General features: G+C 49.0%; 1 protein-coding gene across 6 annotated transcripts in view; it reads left to right on the top strand.

The window, feature by feature from the left end:
• The window catches only part of actn1 (actinin, alpha 1), a 292,127-nt gene that overhangs the window by 230,770 nt on the left and 33,893 nt on the right, over window positions 1-27,464 (top strand). For all 6 annotated transcript variants that reach the window (XM_072485663.1, XM_072485693.1, XM_072485666.1 and 3 more), the window contains exons 13-16: window positions 2,965-3,073; window positions 10,002-10,142; window positions 17,534-17,716; window positions 26,181-26,315. In XM_072485663.1, coding sequence (XP_072341764.1) covers window positions 2,965-3,073; window positions 10,002-10,142; window positions 17,534-17,716; window positions 26,181-26,315 — 568 coding nt within the window. The remainder of the gene's footprint in view (window positions 1-2,964; window positions 3,074-10,001; window positions 10,143-17,533; window positions 17,717-26,180; window positions 26,316-27,464) is intronic.

Consider the following 27,464-nt stretch of genomic DNA (forward strand, 5'->3'; position numbering starts at 1 on the left):
GGCAAAGCTTCTCTGGGGTCAGAGTGGGACTGTGGTAGCAGTACGCGGACTGGGGCCTCCCCGGGTCAGGACTTTGGTCAGGGCCCAGACAGGTACAGGCCAGGATTTCATCATTTTTTTTTAAATTTAGAGTCTCCAATTAATTGTTTCCAATTAAGGGGTAATTTAGCATGGCCAATCCACCTACCGTGCACTACTTTGGGTTGTGGGGGCGAAACCCACGCAAACACGGGGAGAATGTGCAAACTCCACATGGACAGTGACCCAAAGCCGGGATCGAACCTGGGACCTCAGCGCCGTTATGCAGCAGTGCTAACCACTGTGCCACCGTGCTGCCCCGGGTTTCATCATTTATAGTGGGAATTGCAACCTCAAAACTAATCATCTATAGGAGGAATAATCGCACACTCCAACAGAGATAAAGAACTTTGCTTCTTAGCGGCATTTCAAAGTAAAATTGCTGGACAATAATGCCTAGTACGAGACAGGAACCGGACCAGCTAATAAACTGGACTGTCCAGCATAAAACCAGATTGATGGTCATTCCAGAGCCAACCCAGACTCAAAGTCACATGTGTCTAGCTGGAGTTATTAGATTGAAATCAGGGTGCAGGAACTCTGGCTGATTTTTCCTCCTTACCTTCAGCTCTGCCCAACTGAGGATACTGGGGTAAGCTGTAAACTCCTCAGCAACATTTAGCTAGCTTAGTTAAATTGGCACCATGGTTCAAACCGACAATTTCTTGGTCTGCACAGCCCAGTCCTTCAGCAGCCACAACATTTATTCTTGACTTAACGGGGAAGTTGCTGCCAAGCAGGCAGTTAGCTTGCTCCAGGGGCACATCCACTGGGACTGAGTTAGTACTGCACTGTGAGAGGTGCCATATTTTGGATGAGATTGCAAACTCAAGCCAATCTGCCGTGAGTCTATGTAAAATGTCCCATGGATACACTGAAGATTTGGGGACAGTGGAGACGACATAGGGGAAAGACCGGAGCACTGGGGGGGTCCCCGATAAGAAACAACCATAGGTTTGCCCCGGGAGGAATGGATGGGGGATATGGAATGTGGCAAAGAGCAGGTATAACGCAATTGAAAGATCTATTTGTGGATGGGAAGTTTGCGAGTCTGGGAGCGCTGACCGAGAAATATGGGTTGCCCCAAGGGAATGCATTCAGGTACATGCAATTGAGGGCTTTTGCGAGGCAGCAGGTGAGGGAATTCCCGCAGCTCCCGACACAAGAGGTGCAGGACAGAGTCATCTCAAAGAAATGGGTGGGGGACGGTAAGGTGTCGGATATATATAGGGAAATGAGAGACGAAGGGGAGACTATGATGGACGAACTAAAAGGGAAATGGGAAGAAGAGCTAGGGGAGGAGATTGAGGAGGGGATGTGGGCAGATGCCCTAAACAGGGTGAACTCGTCGTCCTCGTGCGCCAGGCTAAGCCTGATTCAGTTTAAGGTATTACACAGGGCACATATGACTGGAACACGGCTCAGTAAATTTTTTGGGGTGGAGGATAGGTGTGCGAGGTGCTCGAGAAGCCCAGCGAATCATACCCATATGTTTTGGTCATGCCCGGCACTACAGGGGTTTTGGATGGGGGTGACAAAGGTGCTTTCGAAAGTAGTAGGAGTCCGGGTCGAACCAAGCTGGGGGTTGGCTATATTTGGGGTTGCACAAGAGCCGGGAGTGCAGGAGGCGAAAGAGGCCGATGTTTTGGCCTTTGCGTCCCTAGTAGCCCGGCGCAGAATATTGCTAATGTGGAAAGAAGCCAAGCCCCCGGGGGTGGAGACCTGGATAAATGATATGGCGGGGTTCATAAAGTTAGAGCGGATTAAGTTTGTCCTAAGGGGGTCGGCTCAAGGGTTTACTAGGCGGTGGCAACCGTTCGTCGAATATCTTGCGGAAAGATAGATAGGGGAGAACAAAGAAGGCAGCAGCAGCGGCCCAGGACTTTGGGGGGGGGGGGGGGGGGGGGGGGGAGGGATGGGGGGGGGGGGGGTGGCCTGAGACAAGGCAGTTGCCAATTAGGGCTAGTTTTTATTTTTTGTTATTTAATATTTATTTATTTGTTGTTGTTTTTGTTTAAATTTAAAAAAGGTCATTATTATCGGTATTGTTACAATGTTGTGTAAAGGATGCACAATGTACTGTGTTGGTTGACCAAAAATTTTCAATAAAATATTATTTAAAAAAAAAAAGAAAATGTCCCATGGCATTTTCCATAGAAAAATGGAAGAATTCTTCCAATATACTGGCCATCGTTTGCACCATCAACATTATTATCTAGTCGTTCATCTGATTGTTATTTGTCTGTCCTTGCTGTGAACAAATTAGCCTCTGTGTTTACCTATATTACAACAATGATGATAACTGAAAAGTACTGTGAAGTACTTTTGGGAGATCTCTGGTGTGTGAAAGGCAATATATAAATGCAGGATCATTCTCTCTGTTGAGGTTTTGGCATTAAAATCCACGAGGGAGCAGTTGGTCGTAGCATAGTTCCTTGAAAAAGCAGTGCAGGGGCAGCACGGTGGCACAGTGGTTAGCACTGCTGCCTCACGGCGCCGAGGATCCAGGTTCAATCCCGGTCCCGGGTCACTGTCCATGTGAAGTTTGCACATTCTCCCCATGTCTGCGTGGGTGTCACCCCCACAACCCAAAATGATGTGCAGGGTAGGTGGATTGGCCATGCTAAATTGCCCCTTAATTGGAAAAAAACAGAATTGAGTACTCTAAGTTTAAAGAAAAAGCATTGCATTCATTTTCAGCACTCAAATAAGAAGGATGATACAGATAAGAACAAAGAACATAGAAAAGTACAGCACAGGAACAGGCCCTTCGGCCCGCCAAGCCTGCGCCGACCATGCTGCCCGTCTAAACTAAAATCTTCTACGAAAGACTTTGTTGGTCATGTTCAGCCTTTGGATATGATGAATTATTTCTGACTTTTACAGCGAGCTGGATTATTGGGATTCCCCAAGTGTGAATGAGCGATGCCAGAAGATCTGTGATCAGTGGGACAATCTGGGAGCCCTGACCCAGAAGAGGAGAGATGCATTGGAGGTATTTTCATCTTCAACCAGTTCTTTATGGATGTGCTTTGTTTCCTCAAACATGTGCTGTGGCTAACTCAGGTCAAATTTTAGTTTTTTAAACAATGGGCAAAAACATACAGTTGACATTCAACAGTACAAAACCTTGGCAAGACCTTAAACTGGAGCAACCCGTTCCATTTTGTGCCCCACATTTGAGGAAGATTGACCTCTTGGACTCAATTCATCAGAATGACAACCACTTTAAAGGGTTAAATTACAAGGACAGACAACATACACCAGGCTTTTATTACCCTGGTAATAAAAGATGAAGAGGTGATCTAACTGAGGTGCTTAAAATGGTCGGGAGAAACTATTTCCTGTGTTTGCACAGTCCAGAACAAGAATGTGTAAGCTTAAAAGTGAGAGCTAGACTTTAGGAAGTAATTCTGAACACAATGTTTGGTGGAAATCTGGATCTAGCTCCCACTAAAAAGCTAGTGAGGCTTCTGGTCAATTGAAGAGTTTCAAAACTGAGATTGGTGGGGTTTTTTGTTCAGCCAAGGGTATTATGGGTTACGGATCCAGCCATGCTCTTTTTAAAAAAATATTTTTATTCAAGCTTTTAACTTGTATACCTGAAAATATCAGAAGACCAAAACACCAACGTGAACAGAAACCACAAACCCCCAACCACCCCGATACCAGCACCCCACCTTCCTAATTTTAACCCCTCATCCCTCCGCGTGACAATTCCTCCTCCCCTTCCACTGACCCCTTAGTCCACCTTGAAGAAATCAATGAACGGCTTCCACATCCAGTGAAACCCTCCTCCGACCGCCCCCCCCCCCCCCCAAATCGAACTTGACCTTCTCTAAGTGCAGGAATTCTGCCAGGTCACTCACCCACACCCCTGCCTTCGGCGGTTCCAAGTCCCGTCAACACAATGAGATCCGTCTCCAGGCTATCAGGGAGGCAAAGGCCCACACGTCTGCTTCCCTTCCCACCTGGACTCCCGGATCTCCCGGCACACCTAATACCGCCACCTCTGGACTCGGGGGCCACCCCTACACCCGAAATCTCGGACATGACATTCGAGAATCTCTGCCAGAACCCGTTCAGTTTTGAACAACCCACCATCTAAATCTCGTCCACCAGCATCGTCCTCTCCTCTCGTTCCATCCTCTCCATATGTGACCGGATCTAAATAAATACACCCCTAACACCAGACTTAAGTGCCTCAAACAGCATGGTGGCCGTGAGCTCCCCATGTCATTCAGCTCCACATATCTCCGAATGGTGGCCATCACCTGCTCGCACACCCCCTTATCCACCAACAGCCCCACATCTATAATAATAATCATCTTTAGTGTCACAATTAGGCTTATATTAATACTGCAATTTAACCTCCACTGCGGCCGTTGGCCTTCCTTAAACCACCCCCAAATCCACCCAGTGCAGCGCGCGGTCGGAAGCCACAATCGGCGAGTGCTCCGGGTTCACCACCCCCCACCAGCAGCACCTTATCCATCACAAAGAAGACAATCCGAGAATACACCGGGTGCATATGTGAGAAGCGCAAGAACTCCTTTGTCTTCGGCCTCGCAAACCTCCACGGGTTTGGTCCCCCCCCCCACGCAATCCTTGAACCCCTCGACAACTTATGATTCGACCGGTCCAGTCTTGGATCTAGGACCGTCTTAAAATCGCTTCCCATAATCAGCCGATGCATGTCCAAGTCCGGGGTCCTCTCTAATACCCGCCTCATCAAATCCATTTCGTCCCAATTTGGGGCATAAACGTTCTCCTGGACTACCAGCATCGCCTCCATTTTCCCACTGACCATCACACAACTACCCTCCCGGATCGGTCACAATGCTCACCACCTCAAACTCCACTTTCTTATTAACCAACACCACCAACCCCCTCGTCTTCATGTTTAATCCTGAGTGAAACACCTAGCCCACCCATCCCCTCCTCAACCTCATGTAACCCCCAAATCTCCGGTGCGTCTCCTGCAAAACACAATGTCCACCTCCAAACTACTCAAGTGCTCGAAAACGCGCAACCGTTTAACCGGCCCATTCAACCCTTGCACATTCCACGTAACCAGCCTGGTCAGGGTCTCTCCCCCTCCCCTTCCATGCCAAGATCAACCATACCCCTTTTTAAGCCAGCCCCCGGTTCTCACCGCGTGCCCCTCCAGGCCCAGCCCCTCCACGCCCACCCCCAGATGTTCGCCACCGTCTCTCCCTTCCCAACAGCGCCACACCAACCACACCCATGTCACCAACTCTCTTCCCCCACCCCCCACACCCACTATCCCCCCCCCACACGCACACACACCTTCCGCCTGACAATCCCTCACTGAACTCCCGGTAACTAGCCCGCCCATCTAGCATGTTGGCCCCCGCCCAAGGCCTCGGATCCCATCCCCCTCACAATCCCCTCCTCCGCTCCCTCACCCAATCCTCCCAACAAACAAATTAAAACAAAAGGCACACTCACCATCCCCATTCTCCTGTCGCAATCTGCCCCAATAACCCCCCCCCCCCCCATATGCCCCACAATTTACACAGAACTCCTCTCCAAAGTTCAATGTCCTCACACTCCTCCTAGTCCATGGTCTCTCATAAAGTTCAGCGCCACCTCCAGCAAGTCAAAATAAAATTCCTGCTTTTGATGTGTCACTCACAAACAGGCAGGGTACAACACAACAAACTTCACCCCCTTCTTGTAGAGGGCCTTTATCCGATTATACCCGGCCCTCCGCTTGGCCAGCTCCTCACCCAGGTCTTGGCAAATCCGCAGCTCACTCTCGTCCCAGGTACATTTCTCTGCCTCGCCCACCTCAAGATCCTCTCTTTATCCAGGAACTAATGCAGCCTCGCCGCCACCATCGCCCGAGGCGACTCACCTACCTGGAGCCTCTTCCTCTGTGACCTGTGTACCCGATCCACCTCGAGGGGCCGGTCAAAGACCCCCTTCCCCATCAGTTCTCCAACATGCTCACTGGCAGCCTCCCACCTTCGATGCCTTCAGGCAGCCCCACGATCCTCAGATTCTGCCTCCTGGAGCGGTTCTTGAGGCCGTGCAACTTCTCTCTTAGCCTTTTCTGGCTGCTCATCACCATCCCCATCTCTGCCTCCATCGGGGTCAGACGATTCTCATGCTCCACAACTGTCTCCTCCACCTTCTGGATCGCCAGGCCCCGAGTCTCCTGCCTCAGCCCCACCCGCTTGATCGCCGCCCTAAGCAGCTCCACTACCTCGGCCAAATCCTCTAAGGCCTCCTTCCTCTGCTACTGGAATTTCCCATTTAAGAACTCCACCAGCTGCTCCATCGACCATCGGGAGACTGAGCGGGAGCCACCAAATATGCGACCATTCATTCCATGGCCGCCACCAGAAGTCCAATCCGCCATGATCTAATGGGATGGCAGAACAGGCCATCTTAATGAATTAATTAATTCTGTTCCCACAAATGTAGGGATTAATTTTATCAACCGTGTTCATCGAAAGTCTGAAACTGCTGCTTCAGGCACAGACAGTGCATTGATTCAAATTAATTTATAGTAAGAATTTTGCATAACAACCAGTGTTTCTGCATAAATGTGTAGCATTCTATTCTCACTGCGAGGAGACAGACGGGTATGATCACTTTACGGGTAGTGTTAGATTGACTGGATCAACAGGCAAATCTGTTTAAAATTATGGAAATAGTGGGAAGGCTTGTTCGTCTGATTACCATTGAATCTTCACTGGACTGTTTTATTTTTGTACACACTTGTGAGAATTGACTCATTTACCAGTAGGTTGAAAGGAATGGTTAAAAATTTTCAATATCTGGCTTGAACTGGTGTGATTCGACCCAAGACCATTCACGATCCAGCCCTTATGGGCTCGTTACATTGTTGGTACTGTTGATTATTAGCCAGAACATAATGAGAAATGCTCAGTTTGCTTAATCTTAAGTGGAACCTCAGGAGAGCCACATAACTGGTGTCAATGGACTCCTGGTATGCCCTCTCGTGGTGCATCTCGTGTATGCACTTGGCCAGACTCCAGGCTGATGGAACCTTTCACACAATGATTGTAGTATTCGTTAAACCCTTTGAAGTCCGCTTTGTGTACATAACTGACCCGTGTGATATGTTACAGCGTTTAATTTATAGTTTTGTTTCTAATTTCCTGACATTCCAGTAAACCAATCACATTTATAATGAATAAAAACAACTCCTTCCCTTCCAGTGAGTGAAGGGCTGAATCTTTGCCTCAACATTTGCTATAGCGCTCAAAACGGAATGGAGCATAAATATAATTGAATTGGGTTCCTTTTGCTAGTGTGCATCAGTCAAGTGCTATTTAGGAGTGGGCAGCACGGTAGCACAGTGGGCAGCACGGTAGCACAAGTGGCTAGCATTGTGGCTTCACAGCGCCAGGGTCCCAGGTTCGATTCCCCACTGGGTCACTGTCTGTGCGGAGTCTGCACGTTCTCCCCGTGTCTGCGTGGGTTTCTTCCGGGTGCTCCGGTTTCCTCCCACAGTCCAAAGATGTGTTGGCCATGCTAAATTGCCCTTAGTGTCCAAAAAGGTTAGGAGGGGTTATTGGGTTACGGGGGTAGGGTGGAAGTGAGGACTTAAGTGGGTCGGTGCAGACTCGATGGGCCGAATGGCCTCCTTCTGCACTGTATGTTCTATGTTCTAGGAGTAGGTCTCAAGCTTGTTTTCAGCTGGGGAGGGTACGGCAAGAACAAGACCACAAGGTGAAATGGAAGCATTGGTGAAAAGAACCCTAATCTTAATTTTTTTTTTAATGAACATTTTATTGAGGTATTTTTTGGCATTGTAACAGCAGCAATATAATCAATGTACATAAAAAATATAAACATAGTGCAAATACCACCTCCCTCCCCCACAGGTCCCACCATTAATTAACCCCCTAATCTACGCTAACCTAAACCACCCCCCCCCCCCCCCACCCCCTTCTGCTGATGATTAATTCTCTGCGAAGAAGTCAACGAACGGTTGCCACCTCCGGGCGAACCCTAACAGTGACCCTCTCATGGTGAACTTAATTTTCTCCTGGCAGAGAAAGCCAGCCATGTCCGATAGCCAGGTCTCTGACTTCGGGAGCTTTGAGTCCCTCCATGCTAGTAATATCCGCCTGCGGGCTACCAGGGAAGCAAAGGCCAGACAGTCTACTTCTTTCTCCTACTGGATTCCCGGATCCTGCGACACCCCAAAAATCGCCACCTCTGGACTCAATGCCACCCTTGCTTTTAATACCTTGGACATGACGTCAGCAAACCCCCGCCAAAATCCCCTCAGCTTTGGACATGCCCAGAACATGTGGACATGGTTCGCTGGTCCTCCCGCACACTTTGCTCACCTATCCGCCACCCCCAAGAATCTGCTCATCCGGGTCACTGTCATGTGAGCCCGGTGCACAACCTTGAATTGAATCAGGCTGAGCCTGGCACATGTTGCGGTTGCGTTGACTCTACTCAACGCGTCCACCCAGAGGCCCTACTCTATCTCTCCCCTCAGCTCCTCCTCCCACTTTCGCTTCAGCTCCTCAGTCTGCCTCTCCTCTGATCCCATAAGCTCCTTATAAATGTCAGAAATGCTCCTCTCTCCTATCCATCCTCTAGTAACCACCCTATCCTGAATCCCCCTTAGTGGCAGGAGTGGAAAGGTTGGCACCTGTCTACGCAGAAAGTCCCACACCTGCAGATATCGAAATTTGTTTCCCCCCACCAATGCAAACTTCTCCTCCGGCGCCCTCATACTCGGAAAGCTCCCCTCTTACTGAGACCATGAATGTCAATAGATGAAAAAAGATTAAGTATGGAACCACTGGAAGTTGTCTGACGAGGGAGAGAAAAAGAGACAAGAAAATGTGATTTTGAAGAATGGAAAGAACCAGGTTTTCTTTGCTCCATATTAGAGATCAGGAGATTGCGAACCAGCCATTGCATTGCGATTGGAGTGCTGTTTATGAATATTGAGGGGTTGTATTCTGCAGGAACAAGGTAAATGTAAATGATCATAAGGGAGCATATTAGTTGGAGAATGAGTGGAAAAGATGTGAATGATGAAAAGAGAGAAACCGTTGTGAGTGAATTATAAATCTGTCAGAAGACACAGTGGCACAATGATCAGCACTGCTTCCTCACATTGCCAGAGGCCTAGGTTTCATTCTGGCCTTGGGTGACCGTCTGTGTGGAGTTTGTATGTTCTTCCCATAACTGTGTGGGTTTCTTCCGGGTGCTCTGGATTCCTCCCACAGTCCAAAGAGGTGCAGGTTAGGTGGATTGGCCATGATAAATTGCCCCTTAAGTGTCCAAGGATGTGGAGTTTAGGTTACGGGATAAGGGCATAGGGCGAAGTGGATCGGTGCAGCCTTGATGGACCGAGTGGCCTCCTTCTGCACTGTAGCTTTGTGTGAAGATGTCAACTACAATACAGCAATTTGAGGAGAAGTTAGACATGGACAGAATTTTGCTGAAAGTTTGGAAAATTGTTCTGAAATGAACAGCACCAGATCTTGTCCAAGACTTTGAACATGTCTAAGATCAGTTAATCACCAGAGTGTTCCAGAGCAGGGTTCCAGGGTATGTCATGTTGGCAACAAGGTGGTGCTGAAAACCGTGCTGACAATGATTTATTTGGCCAGCGCTTTGGGTGATGGCCAATTTGAAAGTTAGCAAGTGCAGAATGTTAACTCCAGGACTCCTGTACAAAGTCCTCTGTTTATTATTGCCGTTGGGGTGAATCAGCAAACAAGCTTCCCTTCCTAAATAAACCTGCATCGCACCTTCAATTTATTGAACAGTAAGAAGTCTTCCAACACCAGGTTAAAGTCCCAACAGGTTTGTTTTGAATCACTAGCTTTCGGAGCACTGCTCCTTCCTCAGGTGAATGTCTTTTATTGAATGTCTTTTGCATTCCTTTTCAGAGGACCGAGAAACTTCTGGAGACCATTGATCAGTTGTATCTAGAATATGCAAAGAGGGCTGCTCCCTTTAACAATTGGATGGAAGGTGCCATGGAGGATCTGCAGGACACTTTCATTGTCCACACTATTGAGGAAATCCAGGTGAGTATCGATTTAAGTGTGATCGTAACCCATTTTAGACACTGTCCATTTTCTCTTTCCCAAAACCAGTAGCGACCAGCTCTGAGGAACAAAGTTCCGGGTCGAGGAGCCTGACACTGGACACCATTCACTGATGCAGTTCAGCTTGTATCTGGCCACACAGATGCAAGATTCATTAACACAGACTTGCAAACTGCTATCTGTGAGTCATCCTGACATAGTGCGTCAAAGAGAACCGTGATAAAGGGCACTCCCACATGCACAGAACAATGGGAGTCTGCGTCACTTAAACATTAAGAGCTTTGTTTGCTGCCACCCCCTGAAAAGTATTCAAAAAATGAACATATTTATAAATTAAAACAAAAATTAAACTTGCTGGACAATTTGTTGCAATCCCCTTGGTTAAGATGTGTATTCATTGTCCGTCACAATAACCATCAGCTCATGTTTCTCATATTATTCAGCTGAATTGAGATTGTTGTTAAACAGAAGTCATACTCAGCCCTGTTGTATCTTTTTTGTTTTAGCCAATTAATCTCTCCACTGATATTAGCCCTGTTACATCTGACCAGTCAAGAGCAATGCTGTTACGCACAAGTAACAATTTCTAGCACCGCACTCTCCAACAATCTATGATGTTGCCGGTTGAACCTTTTTTGTGACCTACTGTTTTCTTCTTCACATCCGGCTGCCCTGTACACCCAGCATTTGCATTTCTACGATTAGTTTTGAAAGATTGACGATAGATATTTCTCTGGGGATGACAGAGAGACGAACCAGATTCTCTCCCAAGTGGAATGTAGCTCGATCAAAATCATTGCCCAAATTCAGCGAGTTTACCTTTTTGAGAGGTGAATAGTCGATGGCCAAGCTTTGAAGACGTCAGTTGCTTTTTTCTTAATATATTGCCTGATTTGAATCTCACATCCAAACCTGAGCTGACGTTCAGAACCTTGGATTGAGAGTTTTTAACAGTTGCCTCCCACCAGTGGTATCTTGGTCATGTAAAAGACAGATTAGGGATGCATTGCCATGCTTCAGCTCCCGAGGTAACATGGGAGAGATGGGAAAGTTGGTTCTGGGCATTTATAGCTGAAATAATGTTGTCGGAGGCTGCTTGAGGTTTCTGGCGGAGAATGAAATGAGTTTCAGAGAGTAGCTTAAAATTTCTGTTGCAATGCTTCTGCCAGACAAATCTACAAAATAATTTCACACCATTTCTAGCTTTTCTGCCTCTCCCTCGCTCTCTCTCTCGTTCCTACAGCATCAGGTATTTGCTGCTGATGTCTCTCAGCTATATCATGTGTGAGATATAGGCCTGAATTCTATGCAGCCATTGCAGTGGGAGCCATGGCAACTGGGCACACTTCACCAATCAAATCCGAGGTTGGAAGGAGCTGGCGGGGGATTTCCAGCTGCTAGCAGTGGGATCTCATTTAGGCTCATTATTTTGTTAATTAAGATTCAAAATCCTTGACCGGGAGGGGAGGGGGGGGGGGGGGGGGGGGGTCACATGGCTTTCCTGCTTCCTCAAATGGCTGCCCAGCAAACCCTGTCAGCTTTGCCAGTGACCTCATGGCTGGGGGAGGAGGGGGGGATACTGGGAAGGGAATGGCCCGCTGAACGCTACCCTGTGTGCCATCCCTTCCCACCATTCCCACCAGGGGCGACAACACTCTTGACCACTGCTACTCAAAAATCAAGGGCGCCTACCGTTCCATCCCCCGACCGCACTTTGGGAAATTAGACCAGAAGACGGTGCTCCTTCTCCCGGCACAAAAACAGAAACTCAAGCGGGAGAATCCAGCTAAGAAGGTTGTGCAGTGCTGGTCCGAGGAGACAGAGAGCTCTTACGTGACTGCTTAGAGACAGTGGACTGGTCCATATTTAAGAACTCAGCGACCAACTTAAATGAGTATGCCACCACCGTCACAGACTTCATCAGCAAATGTATGGACGACTGCGTGCCAAAGAAAGCAGTACGTGCGTTCCCCAACCGGAAACCATGGCTCAATCGCGAGATTGACTCCCTACTGAAGGACAGTTCTGAGGCGTTCAAGACAGACGACCCTGACCTATACAAGAAATCCAGGTACAACCTCCGCAAAGCCATCCGAGATGCCAAGAGAGAATATCAAACCAGGCTAGAGTCACAGACAGACTCTCGGCGGTTGTGGCAAGGACTAAACAACATAACGGGCTACAAAGCGAAGCCGAACTGTATCTCTGGCAGCAGCGCACCCCTCCCCGATGAACTCAATGCATTCTATGCTCGGTTCGAGCAGGTAACCAACAATCCGCTGTCGGGTGCCCCAGCAGCCCACAATTCACCCATACCCACCATCACAGCTTCCGAAGTCAGATCGGCCTTCCTGAAAGTGAACCCTCGGAAGGCGACGGGCCTGTACCGGATCCCTGGTCGTGCACTCAGAGCCTGCGCGGACCAGCTGGCAGAGGTATTCGCGGACATCTTTAAACTGTCCCTACTCCACTCCGAGGTCCTCACCTGCTTCAAGAAGACCACCATCATACCAGTACAAAGAAGAACCAGGCAACGTGCCTCAATGACTACCGTCCAGTGGCCCTGACCTCAGTAGTAATGAAGTGCTTCGAGAAGTTGATCATGAAGTGCATCACTTCCATACTCCCAGAACACCTTGATCCACTGCAATTCGCATCCCGCTGCAACCGGCCCACATCAGACGCCATTTCCCTGGCCCTACATTCATCCCTAGAGCATCTCGAAAACAAGGACTCCTACATCAGACTCCTATTTATTGACTACAGCTCCGCCTTCAACACCATAATCCCAGCCAAGCTCATACCAAAGCTCCAAAGCCTAGGACTTGGCTCCCCACTCTGCAATTGGATCCTCGATTTTCTGACCAACAGACCGCAATCAGTAAGAATGAACAACAACACCTCCTCCACCATAGTCCTCAATACTGCAGCCCTGCAAGACTGCGTACTTAGCCCCCTACTCTACTCCCTGTACACACAGGACTGCGTGGCAATACTTGGTTCCAACTCCATCTACAAGTTTGCTGACGATACGACCACAGTGGGCCGGACCTTGAATAACGACGAATCAGAATACAGGCGGGAGATAGAGAACCTAGTGGAGTGGTGTAGCGACAACAATCTCTCCCTCAATGCCAGCAAAACTAAAGAGCTGGTCATTGACTTCAGGAAGCAAAGTACTGTACACACCCCTGTCAGCATCAACGAGGCCGAGGTGGAGATGGTTAGCAGTTTTAAATTCCTCGGGGTGCACATCTCCAAAAATCTGTCCTGGTCCACCCACGTCGACGCTACCACCAAGAAAGCACAACAGCGCCTATACTTCCTCAGGAAACTAAGGAAATTCGGCATGTCCACATTGACCCTTACCAACTTTTACAGATGCACCATAGAAAGCATCCTATCGGGCTGCATCACAGCCTGGTATGGCAACTGCTCGGCCCAGGACTGCAAGAAACTTCAGAGAGTCGTGAACACCGCCCAGTCCATCACACAAACCTGCCTCCCATCCATTGACTCCATCTACACCTCCCGCTGCCTGGGGAAAGTGGGCAGCATAATCAAAGATCCCTCCCACCCGGCTTACTCACTCTTCCAACTTCTTCCATCGGGCAGGAGATACAGAAGTCTGAGAACACGCACGAACAGACTCAAAAACAGCTTCTTCCCCACTGTCACCAGACTCCTAAATGACCCTCTTATGGACTGACCTCATTAACACTACACCCTGTATGCTTCATCCGATGCCAGTGCTTATGTAGTTACATTGTATATGTTGTGTAGCCCTATTATGTATTTTCTTTTATTCCCTTTTCTTCCCATGTACTTAATGATCTGTTGAGCTGCTCGCAGAAAAATACTTTTCACTGTACCTCGGTACACGTGACAATAAACAAATCCAATCCAATCCCTTGATTCCCATTCTGGCATCTCTCACCTTTGGCCTGGGGTCCCTTGTCAATCCTGGCCTGTGTTGGGTGCATTACTGGCAGCTTCCACCGTTCCTGCTGCCGCTGGTGTCAATGAGAAGTTGTTGGCTTCTGATTAGCCGGCAGCTCTTGGTGAGCAGGACTTCTGCCGCTGGGGGCCTCGATCACGGCGAAGGCCGAAAGGTGGCTATTTAAATGCCTGAAGGGCACTTTCACCCCTTGGAGTTCCCACATGGAACTGATGGGGGTTCCCTGTCAGTTTTCTGATGAGTGTATCAGACCCCTGTCAGGCTGACAGAACCATGTACATGCTGACGCTAATTACAGGAAGTATTTGTGCTGTGTTCCATACACCATGCTCATGTTAAATGCGACGGTATCCCATAACCCAGAAGGGTAACTTTGAATCCTGGTTCTTATTGGTGTATATTTTCAATTTGGTATACTGTGAGAAAAGATATGCGAACCGGGGAGGAATAGTCCAGTCGTTGTGTGAACAATTAACAAAGAATATTTATTCAAAGAACAAAAGCACAACAGGAAGGACTATACTACACTGCAACATTTAATTACACTGAGGGCTATATACATACAGTATTACATGAAGTTATCCCTTAGTTCCCAATTATCTACATTTCCTAAACTCTGAAACACCCCTTTGTTCCCAAACATCACCCATTATTATATAACCCTATGAACTAAATCCAGCAGATAATTACCACGCACTGGTTATTTGGCCACATTTGGGAAAACTGCCTTCAGTTTCAGCAAAGGCGAAATCTTCTCAGTTTGAGGTTTTTTTTGCTTTAGAGTACCCAATTCATTTTTTCCAATTAAGGGGCAATTTAGCGTGGCCAATCCACCGAGCTTACACATCTTTGGGTTGTGGGGGCGAAACCCACGCAAACATGGGGAGAATGTGCAAACTCCACACGAACAGTGACCCAGAGCCGGGATGGAACCTGGGACCTCGGCCCGTGCGGCCGCAGTGTGCTAACCCTGCTGGAATCTGAAACCAGAGCCAAAAATGCTGGACAATCTTGGGAGGTCTGAGCATCTGTGGAGAGAGAACTCGGCTAACGTTTTGAGTCTGGATGACACTTTGTCAAAGCTATTGACAAATCTAAGCCTTCGCAAAGCTAAGCTCTTTGACAAAGAGTCAAGCAGACTCAAAACGGTTGCTCCGTTCTCTCTCCGCAGAAGCTCTCAGATCTGCTGAGATCGTCCGGCATTTTCTGTTATTGTTTTGGGCTAAATAGACAGTTTGCTTCCCAATAAAACTCTTTAAAATAAATTGTTTCATGCTCTTATTGAAATAAAAGTTTGCATGAATCCACTCCAGTTTCTTGGATTGGCTTTTGCTGTCAGTTTTTGTTGAGGGCTGTGTCAGGAGACCGGTAACATGTGTACAGTGACAATGAGTACAGTTAACACACCTGTTTCTGTGTATGTTTCACTTTTATCATTGCATTAAATCGTTGATAATTTTTGAAAATGACTTGGAAAGTTTCAGTTGGCCATCTGTTCTTGGTGTTGTCGAGTAAACATTGTTGGCAGTGCTTCTTTGGCTGGCTACATCTTGGCTGACCTTCCAAATCTGTGACCTTTACCACCAAGCAGGACAAAAGCTGCAGGCACAAGAGAACACCACCATCCCGACTTGAACATATTTCACAGCTCCTTCACCGTCACTGGATCAGAATGGTGGGACTCCTACCCTGACAGCACTGTGGGAGTAACGACACCGCAAAGTCTGGGACACTTGAAGGCGGCGGCTTGCCACCACTTCCTCAAGGGCGGTAGGGGATGGGTAATAAATGCTGGCCTTAACAGCGATGGCCACATCCCAGGAATGGACTTTTTAAAAAGCATGGGTAATGTTGGATTTCGATGTAAAATTCCTTCACTGGATGTTGTGTTGCCCTGACCAGCCCTCAATTTCCCAAATAATATGAGTGAGTGTGAAGCCACTTTGTGTGCTGTTTAGAGTTGATGTGGGACCAGACTGGGTCAGTGAGGCAGGTTTCCTTCTCTTAAAGACATTAGTGAACCTCATGTCCTTTTTGTTTTTGCGCCAATTTGGCAGTAGTCACTTTGAAGAATATCATCTTTTTGTTTTAAACTGATTTCAAATTCACAACTTGCAAAGGTGGAGTTTGAACACCTCCTTAGTGGGCAGCACGGTAGCATAGCGGTTAGCACAATTGCTTCACAGCTCCAGGGTCCCAGGTTCGATTCCCGGGTGGGTCACTGTCTGTGCGGAGTCTGCACGTTCTCCCCGTGTGTGCGTGGGTTTCTTCCGGGTGCTCCGGTTTCCTCCCACAGTCCAAAGATGTGCAGGTTAGGTGGACTGGCCATGTTAAATTGCCCTTAGTGTCCAAAATTGCCCTTAGTGTTGGTTGAGTGGGGTTACTGGGTTATGGGGATAGGGTGGTGTGGGCTTGGGTAGGGTGCTCTTTCCAAGAGCCGGTGCAGACTCGATGGGCCGAATGGCCTCCTTCTGCACTGTAAATTCTATGAATTTCCTCTGCATAGTTAGTCCAGGCCTCTGGATATCTAGTCTAGTACCACAACAACAAGGCCACTGCACCTCATGAGGCACACAATAGGTTTTCCTTATTGAAGAAGAGGAATGGAACATATTTAAGTTCCCAATTGCCGTACTATTTTAAGTACTTCTCGAGAAAAGCAATACAAACAATCAGAGTTGGTTAAAATATATTACTATATTAGGAAAAGTCTACAAAATTGTTCTGTACAATTAATAAACTCCAGTGATTTTAACATGCCAAGTCTTGGGGGGAAAATGTTGCAGAGCACTGCAGAGCTTATTTATGTCACAGTAATAGCTCATGATGGATGAGCTTTTCATTTTACTTGTTAAATATCAGATTATTTCCATTAGTCTAGTCACAGATATTATAATTGGCAGACTCCTGCAAATTCTCAGAACAAGGGTGTTGTTCGCTGTGGAACAGGGCCACAGAACCTCAAAGCTCTAGGTTCAACTCCTGTTCTGCCCGAAGGTAGCGGATCTTAGTCAGGGTGATTGTGAAGCCACTGGATGATGGAGGTGAAAGAGAAGCTAGGGCTTTTACTCCGAATCGCATTCCAGTGAATGGATGTTGAGTGAGGACTGCATCCAGGCCCTCATCACCTCACGCCTCGGGCTCACAGTTAATGAATGGTCATTTGACAATGATTCTTGAAAGCCCCCATTCCCTTTTGGAGCCTCGTTTCAGAGTGTGTCAGTACCACCAGGGAAGCCAGAAGAATTAAGCAAGGGAAACGTCAGAGGTGGCAAAGTGATAAATCTCCATTAATTCCTATTCAGATTAAGTTCCAGGGAAAACAAATGATTCTTTGCCTGGAGATACTTGAAGTCCAATGATGAATCCAATGAATTAACGTTTTGTTCTTCATCTCTATCCTTCCGTGTAGGGATTGATCACTGCCCATGAACAATTTAAAGCGACTCTTCCTGAGGCAGACCGGGAACGCCAGGCTATCCTGGGCATTCACAATGAGGTGTCAAAAATCGTCCAAACCTACCACGTCAACATGGCTGGCACCAACCCCTACACGACCATCGCACCCCAGGATATTAACAACAAATGGGAGAAGGTGAGAGCCACTTTTTAAAATTGATCAATTGTGTAGTGTTGAAGAAAAGGACAGCTGCTTTCAAAATAAGAAAATTACTGCAACAAGGTGCCATTGACCATCTAGATTCCTTCTGAACTATTGCCTGACTTGTGATTGCAGCCCCAATTAGAGTTCAGTTTCTCATCCTAATTGTCCGCACACAATGGGACTACTTTAATTGGCCTGAATTGTTGATCCTCTTCTATAACTTGATTTGTCCCCATGCGCCAAGTCTTGATCCAAAATCGTGTTTTGCTACAAACCAGCACTGTCATACAAGACACATTGCCTGTCATTCCACCTTTCCTGACGGTGAAATAATTCTCACCAAAATACGGTTACAATACATCATGTGCAGATTGAAAAACGCTGCGTGTATCTCAGTGGTGGCTTTCGTTTGGATTTTGTTTGGCTGTGAGTCAGAATTATCTTTTGAAAACTTTGGAATTTAATCTCTGAGGAGACAAAATGTTGGTGAGATTGTTTCCAGCTGTGTGTGCATTCTTTTGTTCTTTAGTAATCTGTTGAAGGAACTGATTGCTGCTTTGCAAGAAAGAGCCAGTAACCAACTTCCTGACACCATGGGTGGGACTCTCTCAGCCCGGGGCCTGGCCGGCGAATCCCCGCGACCGGCGCGAATCGCGCCACACTGCCCCGACGCCAGCACGCGGGAGCGGAGAATGGTCGCCGGCGTGGATGGCGCGGTGCCGGTTGGGGACCGCTCTCTGTGGCCGGCCTGCCGATTCTTGGCCCGGGATGGGCCGCGCGGCCGCCGTAAAAACGTCAAGTCCCGTCGGTGCCGTCCACACCTGCTCTCAGCCGGCAGGAAGTCGGCGTGGAAGGGTCAGCGATCGTACTGTGGGGGGGGGGGGGCGGCGGCCCGGGGGGTTGGGGGGCCCGACCCCGGGGTTGTGGGGGGGGCTCCAATGTGGCCTGGCCCGCGACCAGGGCCCACCGATCGGCAGGCCGGACTCTCTGGCTGGCAGTCTCCTTTCTTCCGCGCCGGCCCCTGTAGTCCTGCGCCATGTTGCGTCGGGGCCGGCGCGTTGAAGGAAGCCACTGCACATGTGCACGTCGGCACCGGTGCCACTGCGCATGCGCGGATCCCATGGCGCCCAGATCACGCCGGGATCAGCATCTTGAGCGGCGTGAACCGCTCCAGTGCCGTGCTGGCCCCCTGTAGGGGCCACAATTGCTGATCCTGAGGCCGTGTTGACGCCGTCAAGAAATGTGACGGCGTTTCCGACTGCGTCAACACTTAGCCTCAGGATCACAGAATCCCGCCCCCTGTACTAAAATCCCCAATCTGTATTCCAATTCAGATTAACTTGTTCCCGTTTATTTGAATGAGGTATGAATTACACGGTAAGCATTTTATTGCTCCACTGTCATGTTTTTTTTTAAGGAGGTGAGTGAGATGGCGACAACCTAAGATGAAACCTCTCAGCTCTGCCCCGACAATGTGCCCTCATTGTTGCACCTCACTTTGTCTACACCAATGTCATTTCTAATTTCCACATCAGTCAACCCCCTGGCCTCATTAGCCAGAGTAACTGATTCATAGAATTTACAGTGCAGAAGGAGGCCATTCGGCCCATCGAGTCTGCACCGGCTCTTGGAAAGAGCACCCTACCCAAGGTCAACACCTCCACCCTATCCCAATAACCCAGCAACCCCACCCGACACTAAGGGCAATTCTGGACACTAAGGGTAATTTATCACGGCCAATCCACCTAACCTGCAGATCTTTGGACTGTGGGAGTAAACCGGAGCACCCGGAGGAAACCCACGCACACACGGGGAGGATGTGCAGACTCCGCACAGACAGTGGCCCAAGCTGGAATCGAACCTGGGACTCTGGTGCTGTGAAGCAATTGTGCTATCCACAATGCTACCGTGCTGCCTTTTAATTGGAAAACCGTAACTGCTGATTCATAGGTGGTTTTGTGCAGTGGAAAAGCAACCTGGTTGACTTCCGGTGGCGGCTATGAAGGAGTAAGTCGCACATTTCGTGGCTCTCGCTCAGGTCGGACTTTTGGACCTTTTCCCCCGATTTTCTACCGGACCTGAATTGTAAAACTGGTGACAGAGGCAATTGTGTACTGAATTCCCACATCGGTGCATGGAGAGAAGTGCCCGTAAAGGCATAAACTGGTGGGCTGCAGCTGCAGCAGGAGACAGCATGGCGGAGGACCGGACCTCTGGTTTGTCGACTCAGCGGTCAACGGAGCAGCTGATGCAAGTTATTCAGGAAGCCTTTGCTACGCAGAAACGGGACTGCTTGGACCCGATTAAAGAGTCGATTGAGCGGTTGGAGCACAGATTGGACGTCCAGGATCGGGCGATCCAGAAGATGGAGAAGGCGCTGGCGGAGCAGGAGGACCATCAGACTGCGGTGGAGCTGGAGGTGGGGATGCTGAGGGACCAGCAGAAGAAGCTCCTGGAGAAGGTGGAGGACCTAGAGAATAGGTCCCGCCGGCAGAACCTAAGAATCGTTGGGCTCCCAGAGAGGTCCGAAGGAACGGACGCTGGGGCATACATCGCAGACATGTTTGTGAAGCTGCTGGGGGATGGGGCATTCTCCCGGCCCTTGGAGGTGGACAGGGTTCACAGAGCACTCGCGAGGAAGTCGCCAATGGGAGACTCCCCCGAGGGCGATGGTGGTGAGATTCCACAGGGTCTCAGATAAGGAGCGCATTCTACAGTGGGCCAAGCAGACATGGAGCTGTAAATGGGACAATAGCATCCTGCGGGTTTACCAGGACCTGAGTGTGGAGGTGGCCAGGAGGAGAGCAGGCTTCAACCAGATCAGGTCGATCCTTTTTAAGAAAAAGGTGAAGTTTGGGCTGTTATACCCAGCCCGTCTCTGGGTAACGCATGAGGATCAGCACTTCTACTTCGAGTCGCCTGAGGACGCGTTGGACTTTACGAGATAGAAAGGGCTGGTGATGGATTGAGAACTTTTGAACTTGGCTGCAACGTTCATGTTTTTGTTTTTTCTTTTTGTTTCTCTGTTTTTGTAAAAAGTTTCTCGTTTTGTGTTTCATGGAAGATGTTTGTGATGCCGTTTGCATTAATTTGGAACCAGCGGTAGAGCTGAGTGAGTTAAGGTTTTCATTTGCAATGTTGGGGGATGGAGGTGTGCTTGTATTGATCTTGGTGTTTTACTGTTGGGCAATTGTGTGGGGATTGTTTGATGTTGGAGTTTGTGTGTATGAGCGGGGGAGGGTAGGAAGGGAACAATAGGTGGGAGACTATCTGGTGCCGGGGATGGGGGCCACCAAGCTAGCTGGGCGAGCTAGCTCTCTGAAGCGCAGTGGGGGGTGTGCATATGTTTGGTTTAGTAAAAGGGTTGGGTTTCAGGGTGTTGTTACTGGGGGGGAGGGGGGGGTGAATGTTCTTCTGATGAGGGAGGGACTTGGGCTGAGGGACAGAGAGGAGGTTGGGGGCGGGGGCTGCCTGGGGATGGACCGGTGGAGGCGCGGAGCAAGGGCTGGAGGCGAGCCTAAAAAAAGGGATTGCTGATCGGCCAGGGGGGGGGGGGCAAATGAGCCCCCCAACTATGCTGATCACCTGGAATGTTCAAGGGTTAAATGGGCTGGTCAAAAGGGCACGTGTGTTTGCGCATCTTAGGAGATTGAAGGCTGACGTGGTAATGTTGCAGGAGGCGCACCTTAGAGTAACGGACCAGGTTAGACTGAGGAAAGACTGGGTCAGTCAGGTCTTTCACTCGGGACTAGATTCAAAGACTAGAGGGGTCACGATCCTGATCAATAAGCGGGTGGTGTTTGAGGCGGGTAGAATAGTGTCGGACGTGGGAAGTCGGTACATTATGGTCAGTGGGAAGCAAGAGGGGGTGCAGGTGGTATTAGTAAATGTGTCTGCGCAAAATTGGGATGATGTGGAGTTTATAAAGAGGATGCTGGGGAAAATACCAGACCTGGACTGGCACAGGTTGGTCATGGGAGGGTATTTCAATACAGTTATGGACCCGGGCTTAGACCGGTCAAGCTCGAAAATGGGCAGGGTGCCAGCAATGGCAAAGGAACTAAGAGGGTTCATGGAGCTGATGGGGTGGTGGATCCATGGAGATTTGGACAGCCGATGGTAAAGGAGTTCTCCTTCTACTCACACGTGCATAAAGTGTACTCCCGGATTGATTCCTTTATTTTGAGCAGGGCCTTACTGGCTGGGGTGGTGGACACGGGGTATTCGGCGATTACAGTCTCAGACCATGCTCCGCACTGGGTTGACCTGCAGGTTAGTAAAGACAGTAACCAGCGCCCGCACTGGAGGTTAGATGTGGGACTTTTGGCGGATGAAGGGGTGTGCGAGCGGCTGAGGAAATGTATTCAGAGCTACCTGCAGGTCAATAACACGGGGGAGATTTCGGCAGCGGTGCTCTGGGAAGCACTGAAGACAGTGGTCAGGAGGGAGCTGATCTCGATCCGGGCCCATAGGGAGAAGGTGGACAGGGCAGAGACAGACCGATTGGTAAAGGAGATACTACAGATTGATAGGAGGTATGCGGAGACACCAGAGGCAGGGCTTTGAAGGGAACGGCAGAGGTTACAGGCGGGGTTTAGCTTGCTGACCACAGGGAGGGCGATGGAGCAGCTGAGAAAAGTGAGGGGGGCGATCAATGAACATGGAGAGAAGGCCAGCAGAATGCTTGCACGGCAGCTTAGGAAGAGGGATGCAGCTAGGGAGATAGGGAAAGTAAAGGACGGAGATGGGAACCTGGTTGGTGATTCAGTAGAGGTGAATAAGGCATTTAGGGATTTCTACAGCAGGCTGTACAGGTCAGAACCCCCTACGGGGCCGGAGGGGATGAGGCACTGCTTGGAGGGGCTGAATTTCCTAAAGGTGGACGGGGAGCAGTTAGAAGGGCTGGGGGCCCCAATCGGGCTGGAAGAGATAGTGGAGGGCTTGAAGGCCATGCAGGCGGGTAAGGCCCTGGGTCCGGACGGGAACCCTGTGGAGTTTCATAAAACGTTCTCGGGGATATTAGGGCCGGTGTTGTTGAGGATGTTCAATGAGGCAAGGGAAAGAGGGGTGTTGCCCCCGACGATGCCACAGGCAATGATTTTGCTGATTCTTAAGCGGGACAAGAACCCGGAGCTGTGTGGATCCTACAAGCCGATCTCCCTGTTGAATGTAGACGCCAAGTTGCTGGCCAAAATCTTGTCCTCCAGGATCGAGGATTGTGTTCCGGACGTTATTGGGGAGGAGCAGACGGGGTTTGTTAAGGGCAGGCAGTTGGTGGCCAATGTAAGAAGGCTGTTAAATGTGATCATGATGCCCCCGGAAGGTAGGGAGGTGGAGGTAGTGATCGCAATGGATGCAGAAAAGGCTTTTGATTGGGTAGAATTGGACTATCTGTGGGAGATACTGGGACGGTTCGGATTCAGGCGGGGCTTTATTGACTGGGTCAGGTTGCTGTATCAGGCTCCTGTGGCAAGTGTACGGATGAATAGGACAACATCAGACTATTTTAGACTGCACCGGGGGACGAGACAGGGATGCCCCCTCTCCCCACTGTTGTTTGCGCTGGCTACAGAGCCGTTGGCAATTGCTTTGAGAGCCTCGAGGGGCTGGAGAGGACTGGTCGGGAAGGGGGGGGGGGTTGGAGCGCAGGGTTTTGTTCTATGTGGATGACCTGCTCCTGAATGTTTTCGACCCAATATAGGGGATGGAAGAAATCATGAGGACTCGAGGGTAATTTGGCCGGTTTTCGGGGTATAAGCTTAATATGGGAAAGAGTGAGATGTTTGTGGTCCAGGCGAGGGGACAAGAGAGGCGACTGGGAGAGCTGCCGTTTAGGTTAGTAGAGGGAAGCTTTAAGTACCTAGGCATCCAAGTGGCACGGGATTGGGACCGGCTGCATAAATTGAATCTGGCCCGGCTGGTGGACCAAATGAAGGACGATTTTCAGAGATGACACTCGCTTCCGTTGTCTCTGGCTGGGTGGGTCCAAATGGTGAAGGTGACGGTCCTCCCGAGGTTCCTATTTGTATTTCAGTGTCTCCCCATCTTTATTCCGCGGTCCTTTTTTAAGCGGGTCAACAGAGTGATCACGGGCTTCGTCTGGGCAGGCAAGACCGTAAGGAAGGTAATGATTGAGCGCAGTCGGGGAGACGGCGGGCTGGCGCTGCCAAATTTTAGCAACTATTATTGGGCGGCTAATATAGCCATGATCAGGAAGTGGGTGGTGGGGGAGGGGTCGGCATGGGTGCATATGGAGGCGGCTTCATGTAAGGGCACCAGTTTTGGGGCGTTGGTAACGGCGCCTCTGCCGTTCCCGCTGGCACGGTACTCCACCAGTCCAGTGGTGGTGGCGGCCCTGAGAGTTTGGGGCCAGTGGAGGCGGCATGTGGGAGCAGTGGGAGCATCTGCCTGGGCCCCATTTTGTGATAATCACCGGTTTGCCCCAGGGAGTATGGACGGGGGGTTCCGGTTATGGTGGAGAGTGGGGATTGAGAGGATGGGGGATATGTTTATAGAGGGGAGCTTTCCGAGTGTAAGGGCATTGGAGGAAAAGTTTGGGTTGGCGAGGGGAAACAAATTTCGGTATCTGCAGGTGCAGATACCTTCGTAAACAGGTGTCAACCTTCCCGCTCCTACCGCTAAGGGAGATTCAGGACAGGGTAGTTTCCAGAGGGTGGGGAGGAGAAGGGAGCGTCTCGGACATTTATAAGGAGCTTATGGGGTCGGAGGAGATGCAGACCGAGGAGCTGAAGCGCAAGTGGGAGGAGGAGCTGGGAGGGGAGATAGAGGATGGTCTATGGGCAGACGCGTTGAGTAGAGTCAACGGGTCCGCAACATGTGCCAGGCTCTGCTTGATACAATTTAAGGTTGTTCACCGGGCTCACATGACAGTGGCCCGGATGAGCAGATTCCTTGGGGTGGAGGACAGGTGCGCAAAATGTGCGGGAGGACCGGCGAACCATGTCCACATGTTCTGGACATGTCCGAAGCTTAGGGGATTTTGGCAGGGGTTTGCGGATGTCATGTCCACGGTGTTAAAAACAAGGGTGACGCTGAGTCCAGATGTGGCGATTTTCGAGGTGTCAGAAGACCCGGGAATCCAGGAGGAGAAAGAGGCAGACGTTCTGTCCTTTGCTTCCCTGGTAGCCCAGAGACGGATACTATTAGCTTGGAGGGACTCAAAGCCCCCGAAGTTGGAGACCTGGCTATCGGACATGGCTAGCTTTCTTTGTTTGGAGAAAATCAAGTTCGCATTGAGAGGGTCACTGTTTGGGTTCACCGGGAGGTGGCAACCGTTCAGCGACTTCTTCGCGGAAAATTAATCGTCAGCAGATGGGGGGGGGGGGGGGGGGGGGGAGTAGTTTAGATTAGAGTAGGGGGTCAATAAGGGTGGGACCTGTACGAGAGGTAAATAGATTTTGCACTATGTTTATGGTTTCATGTATATTTATTTTGTTGCTGTTACTATACCAACAATACCTCAATAAAATGTTTATTAAAAGAATAAAAAAATAAAAGCAACCTGGTTCTTGGTGCCTGAGAGCTAACAAGCTTGTTACACAATTGACATTGTTAAAGGTGGGTTGATCCATCAAGCTTTCCCCACATTCATGATGACTGACATCAAGACTAAACATTCCCTTCCCAATCTTGAAGCTCTCTCGTCTTTCGAGAAAAAGAGGGTGAGAAAACAGGATCAATAAGCTAAGAAATACTCTGGGAGTGGAGGAGGGGAAATCCTCTTGGACTACTTCAAGCGATCAAAACCAGTTGAGGAGATCTTCTGGATTAGATGCTATCTATAAAGACTATCCTTCTCTATTTGTTGCTCTCTGCCCCTGTTGAAAACTGACCCAGTTTCCTCTTGGATGCATACGAGCCCTTGTTTTGTTCTTTTCCACTTCCTCCCTCTCTTCCCTATGAATCCTTGTGAGGATACAGTTCCCCATGATGCGGTTTCCTTCTTGTACCTTGCCAAGTGTCCATTGTTCAAGTATGAGTCTTGACAGTAAATGGCTAGCTGGCTGTGAAGACTATCCCAGTTGTGGCTGATCGTGTCTGTACATGGGGGCCAGACACCTGTACTTCAAATAGAAAGCACTGCAAAACAGTCAGAATTAAATACCCTGGGAGCTGTTCACTTCCTTCCTCTGCCCAAGGGTACTGCAAGAAATGATAGCATCCCCAGGCTGCCCTGGTCAAGATTGGCAAATTCACCACAGATCAAGGATAAAAGCAATGGAATTTTATTCGAATCAGAAGAGTGCAGTAATTATCATGTTGGATTCAAGGTGAAAGAAAAGTGTTGCGCTACCCAGTGACCCAACCAGTGTAAGATATCTGTAGACGGAAAGGGCAACATTTAAAAACCAAAGACTCGTACTCCTGTTGGGATGTTTATCCCTTTTAATGGGTGTGATGTTCAGTGACTGATATGATGATACTTTGCTTTTAGGTTCGACACTTGGTGCCACAGAGGGACCATGCTCTAATGGAGGAGAATGCCCGCCAGCAGTCCAATGAGAGGCTGCGGAAACAGTTCGCAACACAAGCCAATGTCATTGGTCCTTGGATTCAGACAAAGATGGAGGTAAGATATCAGAAACATAAGAGAGATGATTACAGGACTGCATTATCGGTGACAGTATGTTATTAGTAACAGTGTTACAGGCAATGTGATAGCTGTATTATTGATGAAGATGTTATGACAGGAATTGTGATAGCTATGTAAATAGAGCAGGTGCTATGACAGGGATTGTGATAGCTATATAATTGGTGATGCTGCTGTTACAGAGATTGTGATAGCTATTTGAATAGAAGTAAGAAATAAAATTTTATGTGATTGCTTTCGCAACCTCAGAACTTGGCAAAGCATCTGGCAGCCAACTGTATGCATTCTTTTTTTAAAAAAGCATAGTCCTGCTGTCATGCAGGAAAAGAAGTAACCAGAGTGTAAACTGGAGGGCTGCACAGACACCAATGAGTTAATGACCAGATCGTCTGGTTTGGTGACAGTCATCAAGTTTTACAGCACAGAAAGTGAGGCCCTTTGGCCCATGGTGTCTGCCCCTGCCATCAAGCACCTATCTATTCTAATCCCATTTTCTAGCACTTAGTCCGTAGCCTTTTATGCAGTGGCATTTCAACTGCTCATCGAAATGCTGCTTGTGGTAATACCAGGTATTGCAGTACCTGAGAGGCGGATGACCATTGGCTAGACCTAGGAGTCTACCATTGGCTAACGTACATAGCTCTGCCCTGAGAGGCGGGGTATAAGAACCAATGCCGTCCCAGCAGCCTTCACTTTCTGTATCGAAGCTGCTGGGTACAGTTCTAGCTGATTAAAGCCTATTAGTTATGACTCACCTTGTCTCGAGAGTAATTGATTGTGCATCACTGCTTAAATGTTGTGAGGGTTCCCACCTCATACCACCCTTTCAGGCAGTAAATGATGTACTTTGAGAGAGGAGCATTACCCAGGAGAATGTGGAAAACACCTATGCTCTTCACCTAATAGGAGCATGGGATCTTTTCCATCCACCTGAGAGAGGAGATTGACCCTTGATTTAACGCCCCATCCAAAAGATGGCCCCTTCTATAGTGCAGCACTCCCACAGGACTGCAGTAATGTGTCGGGAGGCAGATGACAAAATGAGCAAGATGTTAATCTCTCCTCCATTGTGAAGTATCCTCATCCAACTGTCCATTTGCACACATTTTGATTAGGTTCTGGAGAAGC

Source organism: Scyliorhinus torazame, chromosome 2 (assembly GCF_047496885.1).
Source record: "Scyliorhinus torazame isolate Kashiwa2021f chromosome 2, sScyTor2.1, whole genome shotgun sequence".
In the NCBI taxonomy this organism is placed as follows: Eukaryota; Metazoa; Chordata; class Chondrichthyes; order Carcharhiniformes; family Scyliorhinidae; genus Scyliorhinus; species Scyliorhinus torazame.